The sequence below is a fragment of the Orbicella faveolata genome, unplaced genomic scaffold (assembly GCF_042242905.1).
Source record: "Orbicella faveolata isolate gen_17 unplaced genomic scaffold, um_ofav_v1 contig_24, whole genome shotgun sequence".
Taxonomy (NCBI): Eukaryota; Metazoa; Cnidaria; class Anthozoa; order Scleractinia; family Merulinidae; genus Orbicella; species Orbicella faveolata.
Genome location: NW_028301552.1, coordinates 7,920,725 through 7,938,448, shown reverse-complemented (window position 1 = coordinate 7,938,448; position 17,724 = coordinate 7,920,725). Strand labels below are relative to the sequence as shown.

At 39.2% G+C, this 17,724-nt stretch overlaps 3 protein-coding genes and 1 pseudogene across 9 annotated transcripts in view; 1 reads left to right on the top strand and 3 right to left on the bottom strand.

Moving 5' to 3' along the window:
- The window catches only part of LOC110057686 (uncharacterized), a 61,372-nt gene that overhangs the window by 34,382 nt on the left and 9,266 nt on the right, over positions 1 to 17,724 (bottom strand). The window contains exons 3-6 of one of the 6 annotated variants that reach the window (XM_089292948.1): positions 11,225 to 11,338; positions 10,445 to 10,576; positions 3,640 to 3,762; positions 2,755 to 2,788 (exon numbers count right to left, since the gene is read on the bottom strand). In XM_089292948.1, the coding sequence (XP_089149074.1) occupies positions 2,755 to 2,788; positions 3,640 to 3,762; positions 10,445 to 10,576; positions 11,225 to 11,338 (403 nt within the window). Of the gene's footprint in view, positions 1 to 2,754; positions 2,789 to 3,147; positions 3,178 to 3,639; positions 3,763 to 10,444; positions 10,577 to 11,224; positions 11,339 to 17,724 lie in introns of all 6 variants that reach the window. The other 5 variants (XM_089292949.1, XM_089292947.1, XM_089292950.1 and 2 more) reach the window with 5 other exon arrangements.
- LOC149110220 (uncharacterized) lies at positions 6,834 to 8,090 on the bottom strand. Its single transcript, XM_089292954.1, has one exon. It carries the CDS (start codon positions 8,032 to 8,034, stop codon positions 6,943 to 6,945), a length of 1,092 nt encoding a protein of 363 aa, XP_089149080.1. The 5' UTR covers positions 8,035 to 8,090; the 3' UTR covers positions 6,834 to 6,942.
- LOC149110219 (uncharacterized) lies at positions 12,892 to 14,100 on the top strand (annotated as a pseudogene). The gene is made up of 2 exons (XR_016208202.1): positions 12,892 to 13,010; positions 13,150 to 14,100. The product of XR_016208202.1 is annotated as an uncharacterized LOC149110219 (transcript).
- Positions 16,577 to 17,638, bottom strand: LOC149110218 (uncharacterized). Its single transcript, XM_089292955.1, has 2 exons — positions 17,113 to 17,638; positions 16,577 to 17,021 (listed from the first exon to the last, which is right to left on the bottom strand). The coding sequence occupies exons 1-2, from the start codon at positions 17,621 to 17,623 to the stop codon at positions 16,609 to 16,611; spliced, it is 924 nt and encodes a 307-aa protein (XP_089149081.1). The 5' UTR covers positions 17,624 to 17,638; the 3' UTR covers positions 16,577 to 16,608.

The window sequence follows — 17,724 nt, the reverse complement described above, 5'->3', positions numbered from 1 at the left end:
ATTTAATAATCTGATCTCGGTCAGCACGATGTTACTATGTCAAACGAAACTTACAAGTTGATGCAGACGTATATATTTCCATTCGAATTTCAGGGTAGTATGGTAGTGTCAACAATCTCCGATGAATACTCTAATCGAACAGACGTTACGTGCACGTGACGCGAATTAGTTAGTCACCCCCTAATGCAGCTAGAGAGTGAAGGACAAGAATACGTGAAGACGTGAAGAATACTTAATGGTCTTTATTTTCAGACAATTTACTTAGATTTTGTTTAATTTTAGCTACAAATATCCACGGCCAAATATCACACGTTCACTTAATTCTACTCGACACTCTCCTTCGACTTTACTCTCTAAATATATTGAAACCTTTGGTGCTCGTGTTTAAGATGACCAGGAAACTGAAACGAAAACTGCAATCAATCATATTCCCATTAATTCATTTGTACCTCGCTATCTGTAACCGGTTCTGACAGTTAAGCTTCTTTTTTTTTTTTTTTTTTTTTGATTTCTTATCCCGACAAACAGGTAACACATCGCCTAAATATACTTGCTTCCATTATCCCCGGTTTGTGCCGCGTGTCCACACGTATTGGAATCGTCAGGAAATCCACCTGAACCAAAGCCGATTCTGGAGTCGCATGTATAACAATCGTTTTGATTGTTAGCAGCGAAACCGATTCTTACTCTGGAATTAAGACCCCAGAGACAACGAGCATTAAAGCCTTCCAAGTTACAGTTCATCTGTAAGGAGGCCTGGGACCCAATTAACGTCTTCCACGTGTCACGACCAAGTGAAGTGGCGCGATGTTGTCCGTCAGCGAGCAGCGAGTACAAAGAGTCAGCTGTCTGGTTAATGGCAAGAAAATTGATATTTTCCTCGCCAGGGATCCTCATTCCGAGACATATCTTGGTGAATGGTGTGTCCCAGTAGCTCGCCAATTTAGTCTCTTCTGTATCAAAAATAGGGTCTGCTCCAGCAGGATTATATGTTTGCTGTTCGGTCCAAATGTTTGAATCATAGTGAAAGGTTCCCTAAACGACAGAATGTTTATACAACAATGCTGTTTTTAAAAGACAGCTTATATATTTTAGGCTGTTAATTAAACTAACAAATAAATACATAAATAGTTATAGACCTTAATCTTTTGAAAGTCAATAGACATACACGTTATGCAATTTGACAAAGTTTGAAAACGTCGCTCACATAGAGAAAATAGTATCTTTGCTTATCCATATCACGTGGCCTGTGCAATCATAAAATTACTTTTTATTACTTTTTATGGATGCTGGAATGTTTTCGAAGAATTAAAAAGATTTCGTGGAAATTGGCATTCAGTGCTCTAAACACTGTTTCCTTATATTTACCGTACTTATACCCGCAATTAACCAATCAGAAGCCGTGACTACTGTCCTGATATCATGCGATGTCAAGTCACTAGCCGTGTAAGCTTCGGAGGCATATGATATTCGTTTGGTCTCGCCATGGGTATTTTGGCTCAACTACGTTATACGTCGCGCCAAAATATAAATCATGGCTCGACCAAACTCACCTGATATGCCACCGAAGTGTACCAAAAAGGCACGATTAGGTAAAAATATTTTGAGTCTTCTGGTTGGTCTGTGAAAAGTAATCTCGTAATATTTAATTACTACAGTCTCTAATAACCTTTGAACCGTCAATCTTCATAACAAGTTTCCAGTGATCTTCTCCACACACACCAAGACCACAGTATGGGTTCCCCTCGTTAGTCCTATGGAGTAAGAATGGTGCCTTCAGTCTTGAAACAAAATATTAAATTGTCATTCGTTATCCGGACGCTTTGGTACTTTATGTCGTGTTTCCCCCCCCCCCCCCCCCCCCAACAATAGGCTCTTTGCAGCTGGGGTCACGTGACCACATTTTTTCTTTAAAAAATTTCTATTATGGGCTATAACTTAAAGAATGCCAGAAATGGAAAGAGCATATTAAAAATACTAGAATGGCCAAGTTTGAGGTCCCTTGCATTAAAGAGTAAGTTTATACGACAGTTTGAATTTTCAGAAAATTTAGAGGATTTGTATGGAAATTGTTGCTGGAGAGTAAGGCCTTGCTCTCCAACAACTTTTTTCCATACAAATCTTCTTATTTCTTAAAAATTCAGACCGTCGTAAAATCTCATTCTTTATAGACGGGGGCCTCAAACTTGGCCATTTTGGTATTTTCAGTATGCTCTTACCATTTCTGGCATTCTTTAAGTTATAGCCCACAATAGAATTTTTTTTAAGAAAAAATGTGGTCACGTGACCCCAGCTGCAAAGGGCCTATAAACCCCGTGAAGCGTGCTTGTGAGTGCGTGGTTGAGATCAGAGCAGTTTTTTGAATAATTATTAGTAATAGCATATGCACACCAGTAACACAGATTCATCCAGCTCAGGTGACCAACATTATAAGTGAACGAATTTTCTTTCATGCTTATATTTAGATGCCTTCAATAATACGGTTATGGTAAAATTCTTTCATGGGCTCTTTTTTAATTGCTTTTTTCTACTGATTGGTAGGAAAAATTATTTCCCTATTTTGAGGTAGCGTTTCGTGTACTTGGCCTTACTTTGAAAGCCTTGTTTACCATCTCTTGTATAAGCTGGCCTCCTGCTTTCGTTTTAGATTTTATCAAGAGATTATTGATAATCTCTTGATCTAATTAAATACGTGCTCACCTGCACCTTGAATCTACTTAAGCAAAATGAGTTAAGCTAAGTGTTTCCACTCACAGATTCCTGTCGTAAAGTTCCTTGCATTGCAAAACTAGAAAAGAAAAGAAAAGTGACAGAAATTTAGCCGGGAATTTAGCAGAGAATCCGGCCACCAAGACGGTGCGGGAGTCAAACAAACAAGATGGAAAGAAAAGCAGTTACACACTAGTCGAGACGCAATAAAATTAACAGAACTTCATTTCTGATATCCTTAAGAATAAACTAAAGAAAGATTCTGCGATGAGACAATGATACTGAAGATAAATTATACTCTCATGTTTGGCTAATTGATGCCTCAGAACGAATATAATCAACTTAATTACGTGGAACAGCACACGATTTGGTAATATATATATTAATTTCTAATTTAATACGGGAGAGAATTCGAACATTTAAAAGGGTCAGTTAAACCCGCTCTTTTTAGAATTAAGTCGCAAGTTTCTAATTGGTTATGGACTTACTTCAAGTATTACAAATGTATATAATATACTATTCAATAATTAAAATAGCTCATTAAAAAGTTCCATGAGAAACAGAGTTTGTTCCTCTCGGCTCATTTATGAGACCCATTTCCGATCGAGCTTTTCGGTTGTTATCACTCTTTTCTTTCCTGTTTTCCCTTTGCTTATTTTGTTTCTGAATTTTAATTTCTTGCTATACTTACTCACTTTTCCTTTTTCTGTCGGCACCACCTTCCTTTCTATTCGTGTTCAATCGTTGAAGGCTCAGTAGTTTCAACCTGCGCCAAAGTATAGGGCCTCATACACAAACACAGTGAGATGTCTAACACTGCACCTTTTACTAAGAGGAATCTTACTGCGTTTCTATATATGTTGCTTGAAACCAGCTTTAAACATTTCAGTCCAGAACAATCTCATCTTTTCACTGTTAAGAATCTTTCACCTTCGCAAACTCGTCCATCTCCATAATATGGAGGTATGCAATCGCATTTGTATGATCCCATGGTATTATCGCAGACAGCATTGACATTGCAGTCGTCTGTTCCAAGAGCACACTCGTCAATATCTAAAAAAAAAAAAACAAATGTATGAGTCATTTTCCCAAGCGTACGGTAAAGATGGCTGGAAATTGGCCAAATTGGCCACAAACACCCTAAGGAGCACATGACCAAAATTAAGTAAACTTCGCCGAACAATCATGGTTAATAACGAGAAAGATAAGTCCTTTAGTATTAGATCTAGTAAATCTATCAAGGGAAGCTTTAAAACGTCACGAATGTCACAAACGTTGAAATTTAAGTCTTAAGTGTTAATAAAGGGTTTATTATTTTCACTTTTTTTTTCGAAATAGGCAGGTAATCCCGCTCGGGTAGCCAATCACAGCGCAAGATTTGGTTTTATTTGTCCTGCTTGTGTTAAAAAAAAAAAAAAAAAAAAAAAAAAAAAAACTGGTGATAAAAATATGTATTGTTTCTTTCACAAACTCAAAACCTCATTTTTTGGACAGTGTTAGCCAGATAAAGTTCACTTAATGATGTAAATATTTTAATACAGACTTTTGTCTTTACTGCGAATAAAAATTGCTCTATTATCTCATTTTCTTCGTATAGAACATCCGTATGGGCCATCCTGTTAAAATGTTTGTTATTGTTATTATCTTCTTTCTACATCTCCAGCACCTTTCTAAGAATTCTTGCCGACCCCAGCAATGCAAATCTCTGGATCAGTCCAACAGGAATGCCCACCTCAATGGCTCTCAGATTGTCCTTCAATCTCAGTGGTATTGATCCCACTGCTCCCACTACCACTGGAATAACCTTTGTCCTCACACCACACATTTTTCGAGCTTCTCTTGCTAGATCTTGATACTTTTCAACTTTTTCATCTTCCTTCTCTCTCACCCCATTATCCTCTGGAATTGCCACATCTATAATCTGACAGCTCTTGTCCCTCTTGTCAATGATCACCAAATCCGGTCTCCTAGTCCTTATTTCATGGTCTGTTCGCACACTGAAGTCCCATAGAAGTTTGTAATCCTCATTTTCAAGCACACTGTCTGGAACATGGTCATACCATCTCTCCTTTCGTTCAAACCCACATTTCCTGACAGGTCCCAATGGATTGCTCTAGCCACGTTACCATGTCTCCTTTTGTATTCTTTTTGTGCCAGTTTCGAGCACGAACTTACAATATGGCTAATGGTCTCGTTACTCTGCTTACAGATTCTACATTTCGGGTCATTCTGTGACTTGTCAACCATCGTTTTAATATAGTTTGTTCGTATTGCTTGATCTTGTACAGCAATGATAAGAGCTTCTGTTTCTCTCTTGAGCTTTCCTTCTTTTAACCAGGTCCATGTTTCCTCACCTCTTTGTTCTTCACCCTGTCTTGCAAACTGTCCATATAACGGCTTTTCTTTCCAGTCTTGAATATTTTCAGTTCTTCTCCTCGCTTTAAAGTTGACAGCTGTTTCTCTATTCTCATGCCCATCCCTCCTGACGGCTTTTAACAGTTCTTCCTCGCTTGTTTGGACATAACATTCTAGCGATATCTTTGGTTGATTGACACAATCCTCTACGGATAACAAACCTCTCCCTCCGTCCTTCCTTGGCACATAAAGTCGTGCCACGCAGTCCCGTGGATGGAACCCTCCATTCAAGGTTAGCAATTTTCTTGTTCTGCGATCTAGGTCCCGAAGTTCTTGTTTCCTCCATTCAAGTATTCCTCCTGCATATCTAACGAGTGACACTGCCCAGGTGTTTATGGCTTGTATCAAGTTTCCACCGTTCAACTTCAAGCGGGCAATTGTTATTATTATTATTATTATTATTATTATTATTATCATTATTATTATTAAAGATTCGCACAGCTATTGATGATGTTGAAGCTGGTTTCGTCATTGGCTCCGGGCAACAACAAGTTGCCTGGGGAAGCCAAGAAACACCCCTTGTTTGCTTTTTCTCTTCTTTCTACATCTCCAGCACCTTTCTAAGAATTCTTGCCGACCCCAGCAATGCACATCTCTGGATCAATCCAACAGGAATGCCCACCTCAATGGCTCTCAGATTGTCCTTCAATCTCAGTGGTATTGATCCCACTGCTCCCACTACCACTGGAATAACCTTTGTCCTCGCACCACACATTTTTCGAACTTCTCTTGCTAGATCTTGATACTTTTCAACTTTTTCATCTTCCTTCTCTCTCACCCCATTATCCTCTGGAATTGCCACATCTATAATCTGACAGCTCTTGTCCCTCTTGTCAATGATCACCAAATCCGGTCTCCTAGTCCTTATTTCATGGTCTGTTCGCACACTGAAGTCCCATAGAAGTTTGTAATCCTCATTTTCAAGTACACTGTCTGGAACATGGTCATACCATCTCTCCTTTCGTTCAAACCCACGTTTCCTGACAGGTCCCAATGGATTGCTCTAGCCACGTTATCATGTCTCCTTTTGTATTCGTTTTGTGCCAGTTTCGAGCACGAACTTACAATATGGCTAATGGTCTCGTTACTCTGCTTACAGATTCTACATTTCGGGTCATTCTGTGACATGTCAACCATCGTTTTAATATAGTTTGTTCGTATTGCTTGATCTTGTACAGCAATGATAAGAGCTTCTGTTTCTCTCTTGAGCTTTCCTTCTTTTAACCAGGTCCATGTTTCCTCACTTCTTTGTTCTTCACCCTGTCTTGCAAACTGTCCATATAACGGCTTTTCTTTCCAGTCTTGAATATTTTCAGTTCTTCACCTCGCTTTAAAGTTGGCAGCTGTTTCTCTATTCTCGTCCCCATCCCTCCTGACGGCTTTTAACAGTTCTTCCTCGCTTGTTTGGACATAACATTCTAGCGATATCTTTGATTGATTGACACAATTCTCTACGGATATCAAACCTCTCCCTCCGTCCTTCCTTGGCACATAAAGTCGTGCCACGCAGTCCCGTGGATGGAACCCTCCATTCATGGTTAGCAATTTTCTTGTTCTGCGATCTAGGTCCCGAAGTTCTTGTTTCTTCCATTCAAGTATTCCTCCTGCATATCTAACGAGTGACACTGCCCAGGTGATTATGGCTTGTATCAAGTTTCCACCGTTCAACTTCGAGCGGGCAACTGTTTTAACGCGTCGTAAGTATTATTATTATTATTATTATTATTATTATTATTATCGTCCTCACGTAATGTTTGCTTAGAGTCCTTAGGGCCGAGACCAAACCATGGTCCTGGGGCACTAGGGGATAGCCAGTTTTTAGCTTGATAGCACCCTCCTCAAAATGTGTGCTGTACCTATCAAGGTTATCTTTTGTAGTTCACTGATGCTTAATTGGTCGGGAATTCTTCCAAGATAAGTTTCTAGTCCCTTTTTGATAGCTCCAAGTGCTCCAATGATAACTGGTATCGTTTCCGTTCTCATGCCCCACATTCGGCTTGTTTCGATTTCCAAGTCCTTATATTTGGATAGTTTTTCACTGACTTTCACGGATGTGTTTCTGTCTGATGGTACTGCCATGTCAATAAATTTACAGGTTTTCGTTTTGTGGTCTTTAATCACTATATCGGGTCTGTTGGCTGTTATTTTCCTGTCTGTGTGTATTGGCATGTCCCATAATATCGTGACATCCTCGTTTTCTGTAACTGTTTGCGGCTCATGGTCATACCACTTTTCTGATGTCTTTATATTATAGTTGTGACAGACTTTCCAATGTATATACGCGGCTGCTTTATCGTGTCTGTGGGTATATTCTGTTTTCGCAAGTTCAGGACACCCAGGCACGATATGGTCAATTGTTTCGTCGTATTTGTTACACATCCTGCATAGGGGGCTAGTACCGTCTTTGATAATGCTGGCGTGGTATGATCTGGTAGCTAGGCTTTGGTCTTGGGCTGCGATTATGAATCCTTCCGTTTCTGCCTTCAGTCCACTGCTTTTGAGCCACTGGTTGGTTTTGTGGTGGTCAACATCTGCCTCCTTTATTCTCTTTGGGTATCTTCCATGTAGGGCTTTGTTCTCCCACTGCTTTGTTAATTTTTCTTGGGTCTTATTTCGTGCCATTTGTTTGGTTCTCTTTGCATATTTGGTGGTTGTTTCTTCTGCTTGTTTATCTGGTATTGTTAGGTCTAGTTCTTGTTTGAATTGTTCTGCTTGCCCTTGTATAGAGTACAATTTCTTTCTGCCATCATGTTCTTGCACTAGTTTGATTAGGGCATCATCAGTGTTCTTTAGGTATGTATCGAGCCCTATCGTGGTTGTTTTGTAGGAGGCTTCTAATTGGATAAGACCCCTACCACCAGCATTTCTTGGGAGGTAGAGTCTGTCTACATCTGCTTTTGTGTGATGCATTTTTGATAGGGTGAGTAGTTTTCTTGTTTTTGTCTCTAACCTCTGGATTTCACTCATCTTCCAGTCGATTATGTTAAAACTGTAGGTCACCACTGGGATAGCTAAGGTGTTGATTGCCTCACATCTATTGGCAGCATTGAGCTCCGTTTTTAGGACCATCCTTACTCTGCGGTAGTATTCCTTCCTCACTCTTTCTTTCATCTTGGCATGCTGTATACCATCACCTTCCTCCACGCCAAGGTATTTATATGTGTTCTCTTGGTCTAGTTCCTTGATACAGGTGTCAATGTCAAGTTGTAAATCGGAAGTTTCTGTCAGCTTTCCTCTTTTGAATGTGGCTTTAGCGCATTTGTCCAGCCCGAATTCCATCTTGATATCATTGCTGAATGTCTTTACAATATTGAGTAGGCCGGTTTGCTGGCTGTCACTTTTTGCATATGTTTTTAGGTCGTCCATATAAAAGAGGTGGCTGATTGTTCTACCCTGGGCTTCATACCCATAAGTGGTTGCCTTTAGTAATGAGCTCAGTGGAGCAAGGGCAAGACAGAACAGGAGTGGAGAGAGAGAGAGTCTCCTTGAAAGATTCCACTTTTGATATTGATAGGCCTTGATGTTATTGACCCTTCAGCGTGGTTGAGGTGTAACGTTGTCTTCCAACATTTCATGCTTTCTGCGATAAAGTTGACAGTCACAGGGCAGATCTTATAGATTTCCATGCACTTTATTATCCACGTGTGAGGTACACTATCAAATGCTTTCTTATAGTCTATCCAGGCTGTGGATAGGTTCTTTTTCTTGGTCTTACAGTCCTCCAGAATCATCTTGTTTATCAGGAGTTGGTCTTTGCATCCATAGCTCCCTCTCTTACAGCCTTTCTGCTCTGATGGTAGGAGCTGGTGTTCATTCAAGAAAGTGTATGTTCGTTCTGCTATGATGGATGTCAGAATCTTATACATCGTAGGAAGACAAGTAATCGGTCTATAGTTCTTTGGGTTTTTTGTTTCTTCTGTTTTTGGTAGTAGATATGTAATACCTTCAGTAAGCCATTCTGGTGTTTCTTCGGGGTGTTCAATAACCTTTGTGTAAGCTTTTGCTAGGTCTTCATGTAAGCTGACAAGATGTTTAAGCCAGAAATTAGAAACTTTATCCTTTCCAGGTGATTTCCAGTTACTGCTTTTGTTGATAGCACAGGTGGTCTCTTCGACATTTATTGCTCTCCATGATTGGGCCTTAAGGTCTTTGTGCAGGTCTTCTTGCCCTTTTATCCATGCAGAGTCTTTGTTATGTGATTTTTCTTTCTCCCAGATGTTACTCCAGAAATCCAAAACTTCTTCCGGCTGCGGTGGTTCATCCACACCAATCTTTGTCTTTCCCAGTTCACGGTAGAACTTTTTGCCGTCCTCTTTGAAGATCTTATTTTGCCGGAAATGTTTGTTTATTTTTTCAAATCTCTTTATCCTTTGCGCCTTAGCTTGTATTTGTTGTTTCAATTTTTCTTTGATAATTGGCACATCCCCAGGTTTTTTGATGTCGTAGCGTTTCTCAATCTCTTTCCTTTTTCTCTCCCTGATGTTTGAACCGTTCTGTATTTCCGTCAGAATCGAAAGGTCACTTCGCTATTTTTGGATCTCTTTCTTAATTTTTGCTTTCCAAGCAGGCTCTTCTGTTTTTTTTTGTGTATGCGACTGTGTTGTCTTGGTTTTAGGCCTATTTTCTCTGTTATTATCGAGGCAGTGGCGTATACAATTTGGTTTATGCCAGTTATAGTGAGTGGTCCATCGATGCCTTCTTTGATTTCTTTAATGGCTTTGTTGGCTGTGTCAATTGTATCACGGGCACGGCGATCTTTCTTTATCTTTGGCAGGAGTGGCCTCTCAGTCATTTCCTGGTATTTGACTGTTTCCCACTTTCTCAGTATATCATTTTTCATTGCTATCATACTCTCCTCTTGCTTCGTTTCTGTAGGTTTTTGTGTTCTTCCAGCACTTTCAGGTAATGTGGAAGTGTTTTCGTCCACATTTGCTTCAACCATCTGTTGTTTGTCAGTGTCTTCAATCCCAAGTATTGATCTGTTCAATTCCTCTGGAATGGAGGTGGTTTGCCTTACCTTTGCTCGTATGGTTTCGAGTTCCATTTCAGTGAGTCTTTTACTCTTGATAATGTCCCTGCGAACATTAGCGAGTTTGTTTGCATCAAGGTTTGGCCTTGCTGTGGGGTTTTGGAGCCGCCAGATGTTATATGCAGCCTTGGTGGTAGTAGTCTCAGAGGGGTTATTCGTAGCTTTGTAAAATGCTTCCATCACTTGTTTATACTCCTCTCTTATTATTATTATCATCATCATCATCATCATCATCATCATCATCATCATCATCATCATCATCATCATTATTATTATTATTATTATAATTACCTTCGCAAACCCGCCCGTCTCCAGTATATCCGGGCAAACAACTGCACAGGTATGATCCCTCCGTATTATTGCACACAGCAGCAGCGCTGCAGCGATGTGTTCCTAAGGAACACTCGTCAACATCTGAAAAATAATATATCAATCTTATTTGTTAGATGGCTTAGCCAGACGATTTAGTTTATAGTACTTTGCTATATTTCCACCACTTTCATTATATTAAGTTTCGCTAAATATGCGAACGTCAATTCAGTTCAATTCAATTCAATTCAATTCAATATTTTCTTTACACTATAAAGGGCACGCCGGACATATTAGTGTTTTCAACCAATGAAACTTTCTTTCCAAACTTTTCCATTTTTAATTTCATTAAACTTGACCCTTAAATATACAGCTGAGGAAGGAGTTCACAAGAGCAAATTGATGATGCCTGGGGCAAAAAAAGGTCAAAATTTGAAGACTTTTTTTTATTTCTTTTGGTTTTTTCTTTTTTTCAAAACGTAAGAAAGGAAACAGAAAGTGATCTATGAAAGCAAAATAGAGGTCAATGACGTCCAAGATCGATAAATCCCCACAGTTAGAGAAACGGTGACCAAGACAGTATTTATTGTTCATTTTATATTACTACTTAGCGAACGCAGCCTCGATGCCTTACGTAGCGGGTCAATTGTATGCACAGTAAGCATGTGCTCCAGCAGTAAGAGCGAAAATCCTCATTAAGACGAGTAAAGATAACTGATTGCTTTCCTACAACTTGTTCAGAATAGACTCATTTTAGCAGTTTCCTAGAAGTTCCAGAAGTTCCAGGTTTACAAGAACAGTTGCATGATCCCTCGACATTATGGCAGGCAGCGTCTGCGCTGCAGCGGTGGGTTCTCGACGCACACTTGTCAATGTCTGTAAAAAGGTGGCATACTTAAAACTAGCTTACATCAAACTGTCGGTCACATGCTTAACAATGAGAAAATTTTAATTTAAGATGTTGTTCCGAGGAATACCCTTGAATGTTGAGTGAACGGAAGTTTACTGGTTGCAGCCAATACGCGTAATGACTTTCGGGTTATCTTCTGGAAGTAGCGTTCCGCCATAATAGAGGCGATTAAGAGCATGTTTCGATCGAGCATATGTCTTTCTTGGGCTAGAGCTAGACGTTGTTGTATTGTTGTTGTTGTCGTTGTTGTTGTTGTTGTTGTTGTTGTTGATGTTGTTTTTGTTGTTTTTGTCACTTTATAGTAAAGCGAAGTTTTGCTGGGCGAGGAAGATGATAAGGACCCAAAGACCCATTTAGTTACTTTCGGTGGTGACTTTTTGGCACTTTCACCGCTCTCTTGATGGAACTAAGGTAAGCCATTCAATAAACATGTCTTATTTTCAGTACAAGCACGGACAATATTGAACAGTTTAGTGACAGGTATACGAGGGTTTAAGTGGGTTTTGACGGATGAATGTGAATTGGTTAAAACCGTAACTGTCAGAGAAGCATACATACATACATATATTTTATTTGTTATCAAATTAAAATTACAATTATAACATGCCCGCGGATAGCTGAGCTAATCTAGGCGGGTCATGTTTGCAATGATGTAATGAGAAAATTTTAATTTAAGATGTTGTTCCGAGGAATACCCTTGAATGTTGAGTGAAGCAATGATGCATTTTTAATTGATGGCTGAGTCCCAAGAGCTGCAAAATAAACTGATAGCTGAGGATACGAATAAAGCTATTGATAGTTGAAAATGGCTGGAAAATGTAATGACGAATGAACATGACGGGACGCACGGGGCTTCTACTGTAAGTACCGCAGAGAAATGGTCGGCAATTTTCCTAGCATTCCTTACATACTCTCACTAGGGTTCTTCGTCTTGTGGTCAGGGAAGGCGTCATAATCTGTTTCAGTGACATGTCAATGATATTAAATAAAAAATAAACCAGAAACGGCCGATGGAATATGAGACTAGCTTTAAAATGAAGTCACGATATTAATAGTGTTTTAAAAGTAAATAGTGCGTTCGAGTCATTCCCGATGCTTTCAAATGATGGCGGACTCCACCGACACCAATAATCTGGAACAAAACAAAATCATTATATATCGGATCACGTCTAAACACACGTGAAGAAAGACTTGGGCGGGAAAAAAACGTGAGCGCACAAAACCGGGGAAAGCCGATAAATCAAGTAATCCCACAATGATGAACGAATTACACAACAAGAATCTTCTTCTGCCACTCCCCCTGAACCAAGTTCAGATCTACGAACTGAACTTAAAGATACCAAAGCCGAGTGCAGACGAGAGAATTTAAGAAAGCCACGACGGCAACAGCAACGGGAACGTCGCTAAACAAAAAGTTTAATGAGCAAAACAATGGCTGTGCACGTGTGTTATGATTCTTGGTACATTTCTTTGCCTTCCCCTGCAAAACAAGAGGGAACTTAAGCACCAGGCTATTTTGCGACGGCGACGGCAACCGGAAGTGACTTTTTGTTCCGGTAGGCGTTCTGGAGTTGTCTGTCAAGTCGTCTTCGTTTCGCGCGAACGTGAAAACCTTCATTTTGGCGTTGTCTCCAGAACGTGAGTATCTTTCCCTCACTAGCTTGTCTCAAAACATTTTATTTTCCCCTTATTACCTTTTTAGAAGTATTTTCTTTCCTGTTGTTCAAATTGTATACTCAGACATAGATAAAAACACAGACATTTTCATTTCTCGTAGCTTTGAGCAAGAGATGTCGGCGCCGGCCTCCGATGGAAAACCAAAGTAAGCTGAACTATTGAGTCTTTCGAAGACATTTCAACAGAAAATATTTTTATGCATATCTTTATAAGTTTACATTTTTTCTCCATCGTCGGTCAAAAAGCTGAATTGTTGTATTTTGCTTTTAGAGCTATGGAGTGGACTGAAGATCATGGTGTTATTTTGCTTCGAGAAATCCTGGCGAGCGATTTGTTTTCATTCAAGAAAGGAAGCGTTGCGAGGGGAGAAAGTTGGGAATCGATCGCAGAAAAGTTAAATCAAGTGAAGACAATCAGTTTTCATCTCAAAGATAAGAGGGCAGTAAGAGACCGATGGGTTCTTCTCCAGAAGAAGTATAAGGCCAAGATGCATCAAGAAGAAACTGCAAGTTGAATATCCGTGGACGACATGTCTGAAATAGATGTTTTACTTGAAGAACTCGTCGGGAAAGAAGAGAGCTTAAACAAAGTTGGTGATGCTCAGGCAAGAAAGCAAAAAGAAGATAAAAGCAAGGCAGAGGACGTAAGGCAGAAAGCTTTAAATCGATACAGCGAAACGAAAAAGCGCAGATCAACAGAGAATGGCGATGAATGCGAGGAGGGGCCCCTTTTGATACCAGCCAAGTGCTGATTGGGCCACCCTGCCTAAATAAAGTTGACCTTGACCTTGAGGAGAAGTGCTCGTACCGAACCACTAGTTGAATTCATGCAAGAGAAAGCCAAGAATGAGCGAGAATTACGACAACAAGAGCTAGATCTAAGAAGACTAGAGCAAGAGCAGAATCAGCAAGTGATGGTGACTGTCTTACAGCAACAACAACAAACAAATCAAGCTATTCTGTCGGTTATCCAAAAGCTTCTCGAGAAGAGACAATGACATTTTCCCCAAGTATGAACATGTTAAGGCAGTGTTTATTTATTTCAACAAAAAGACAGGTATTTGTTGAAATTGATGTCTTATTATTTCCTTGCGTTTTGTGAATTCGAAGAAAAAAACAAGTTCATTCATTATTGTTGTTACAAGTTTGACTCTTACATTGGTAACCACCAAGAAGAATTCAAATACTTAATAAATTTGGGTTTAATTACTAGGGTATCTAAAAGATAGTAATGCTGCGGCACATTCTGTTGATGTCGACATTAGTTAGTCTTTGATCCATCTGCTTGCGTGTTAATGGTCCTTTATTTCTGAAAGTAGTCACAAATTGTGTAGTGTTTCTAAAACTAAGATCACACTCCTACTCCCTAGGGAAAAACAAATTTACATATGTGGAAGTATGAAGGTAAATTATAATCGTAGTAGGTCCAAGTTGTCAAATGTTATTCAGTGTGAACATTTGATCTGTTTAGGCAGTGTTATTTTCATATAGGTGTTCGGATGAAGCCTTGTTTTTAGGGGGGTGGGATAGCCTTTTTTTAGGGGGGTGGGGGTATTATCATTGCCAATCATCCTTTGCAGTGGCATGCTTTGGTTTAAGATAAGTTATACCAAATATTGATGTCTTTTAGAATGATCTTACTTTACCTGTGAAATAGGTAGTAGAATATTGCGTGCTATTATTCCATTGTGTTCTTTTGTTTACTTGTAGCTATTTTGCACTAGTTGTTATTCTCTGTTTCACAGGTCAAGTGAAATCACTCTTTTTGAAATTACAAACATAAATAGTATATCAGAAAGCAGTCTTTGGGTATCACATGTACCAAGAACAACAACGTATTTTAATAACAATGGAACAATGGTTACAAATATTTTGACAATTAGTGTGAAAAATTGGTCAAAAAGATTTTCCAAGAAATTAATCTAATACAACTTTTAAGTAAAACTCAATGGCAATGGGTTTTTGTGTGGAGTTTCCTCCTATCATTTACAAAAGTAATAATGCCTACTCGTCAATAAAACCAATAATTATTAATCAGCAGTTCCCAGGTGCTACTAGTGACAAATGTAACATGTTTTAATTGAAATAGTTACAACAATTCTGAAAATAAGAGTAAAATTTTAGGGAAAATATACTGCCAATGACGAAAATATAGGTAACAGAACTTTTGAACTAAACGAGAACGACATTGAATGATCTATTTACATGTTGGAAAGTCACTGTCAGTCTCTACAAAGAGTATTGTTCATGATTTTACACTGATGTGATTACTTCTTTGGCACTTTTGTCTTTGAATACAACCGTTGCTTGAACAGTAAGAATGAGCTCAGTAATGTCATCATCATTGAGGTCTGGAAATTCTTTCTTGAAGTCTGCATCCTGTTCTCTTTTGATGGCATACAGTTGTTTAATAATATCGTCAAATATATTTAAGGACATTGTGTCTTTGGCAGTGATTGTCAGAGTACTTGCCATAACTTTATTACGACATTTGGTCTTCAGTTGTGTTAGGCCACACTCGGAGCATTTTATTATTTTCTTGTCACTGTCTATGACTTTTAGTGTATGCAATCTGCAGCAAAAAAAGTTCTGCAAGAAAAGGAAGCAACTGGTGTTACAAAACTGAGTGTACATTCACTGCCATGAAGGAATCTTTTCTGGTATGCATCAACTTCGTGCATGATCCCGAACAGATGGAGATCGAGGTGTGATAAGATAAGCACATGGTGAGCTCTGAACTTATATTATGCTTGGATAGAAAATCGAAAGATCTGTAATTCTTTGAAAGAGAAAAGCGGAAATCTAAGTTACAATTTTGTCCTGGTATGCATAATAATAAGCTATAATCAGACGTTGTCCATTTCCCTCTCTTCTTTTTCAAAAGTTGTCGACATAAACAAAATTGGGGAAAGCGCCTGATCTTGGAATTAAAAAGAAAATTGACTCTGCAAACTCACCTTGCATCAAATAAATACTTCCAACTTGTCTGCAAGAAAAAAACAACAACGAAAATGTAACTTAACATCTGTCCTTGTATGCATCAACTTGTGATGCGTACGTATCAAGAGATCGCGACAAGATAAGCACATGGTGAACTAAACTTATGTTTGGACATGAAACGATACAGATCGCGAAAATCGAAAGCGTCCAGATTTGTAAGACTTTCACATACTGCATTAAAAACGAAAGCGGGAGTTGGAAAAGTCAAGCACGAGCTTCTTCACCTCGTAGTACAAGTAAATCAAGGCAAAACATTACCACTAACCTTTCTCACTGAATTCATGCGAAAAGACGACGGTACGACGGGATGACATCCTCGTGCTTTCCTGGCGCAATGACGCAGAGAACTCTGGTTAAAAGTGGCGCAGTGCACTCTGGTTAAATGCAATGCATTGTGGTAAAAAGTGTGGTTAAATGCAATGCATTGTGGTAAAAGTGATGAATTCGAGAATTCGTCGCCCCTTATATATTTCCCTTAAATCCTGATTATGTTGCTCGCTCCCTAAGGTCGCTCCGCAGCAAAAATGGCCTCCATTTCTGCTCTGTTTATTTGAGAGAATTTATCTAAAATAATACTGCAATGAAGGAGGGTCTAGACCAAAAAACTCTGAGGTTTTGTTGCCATATAAGCAGGTAATAGCATTATTAAGAAGTGCACATACAAGATACATTTTTCCCACACTACTCATCCCAATTTTTAGGTTTTTCTTAAAACCCAAAAACTTGAAGTTGTTGATGATGTCCCCAAAGAGCCACTCCACAGTTACTCTAATAGAACTCATGTCAAAATTGTATTGTTCCATCATCGGTGTTAGGACACCATGGCGAAATGGTGCCTGTAGGTGTGTTCGCAGGGGATAGGCAGGATCACCATAAACACTCATGGGCTGGCCTGTTGGGGAAAATGCATTCCTTTCCAATTCCTGGAGAAGATTGGAATCTACCAACATGCTTGCATCATGTTTTTTCCCCTCTGCATACCAAAACAGATAAATAAGATTAATAAATTAATGAAACCCTAAGTGGCAGCTTATTTTCATGGCATCCTAGTGAACATAACTTACCAACAGGCCTATACATATTTCCAATAAGTCCATTTGGTCGAGCGACAGACTGAAACTTGAGTGAATGTACCCGTTTATGTCCGTTGTACACCATACTTTGGTGTTGGCCTGGACAAGAAATTGGTCTGACTGTCCCATCTATAAACCCAAAGCAATTGCTGAGAGGTGCACCTTTAGCATGGATAACATCTGCATACTCCTGTAGCATTGGCGGACTCAGAATATCAAAATTCCATTGTGAAATTCGATGACCATGGCTCAAAAAAATATGATCCATCACTGTATTGGTAATCATGCTTATTTCAGGAACTGGTCTTGCAAAACGATGAATTATGTCTGAATAGCGACATGGATACGAGAAGCGCTTCAGAAGCATACAAAGCCCTTCAGTTCGGTCACAAGTTTTTCTTTGCGGACATCGGAAAGTGTCTGGTAATTTAAGAACATTTGTCAATAATGTTATGTCCTGCTTTCGCACTCTGAACTCCGCTAAACACTCTGATTCATCCATCTGGTCGTAACCAAACTTTGGGTAAGAGCTGTAAGGGAATTCTGGATTCTTGGAACTGTAACTTTCGTACAAGGTCAAAAATTATTCGTCACAGATGCTTT

What these genes read in the sequence shown, in the direction of transcription:
- LOC149110220 (XM_089292954.1), bottom strand. Translation starts at nt 8,034, where the DNA reads ATGCATCACACAAAAGCAGATGTAGACAGACTCTACCTCCCAAGAAAT.
- LOC149110218 (XM_089292955.1), bottom strand. Translation starts at nt 17,623, where the DNA reads ATGGATGAATCAGAGTGTTTAGCGGAGTTCAGAGTGCGAAAGCAGGAC. An exon ending in AAATATGTATAGGCCTGTTG is followed by an intron (nt 17,022 to 17,112) that starts GTAAGTTATGTT and finishes TTTGGTATGCAG; the next exon opens with AGGGGAAAAAACATGATGCA.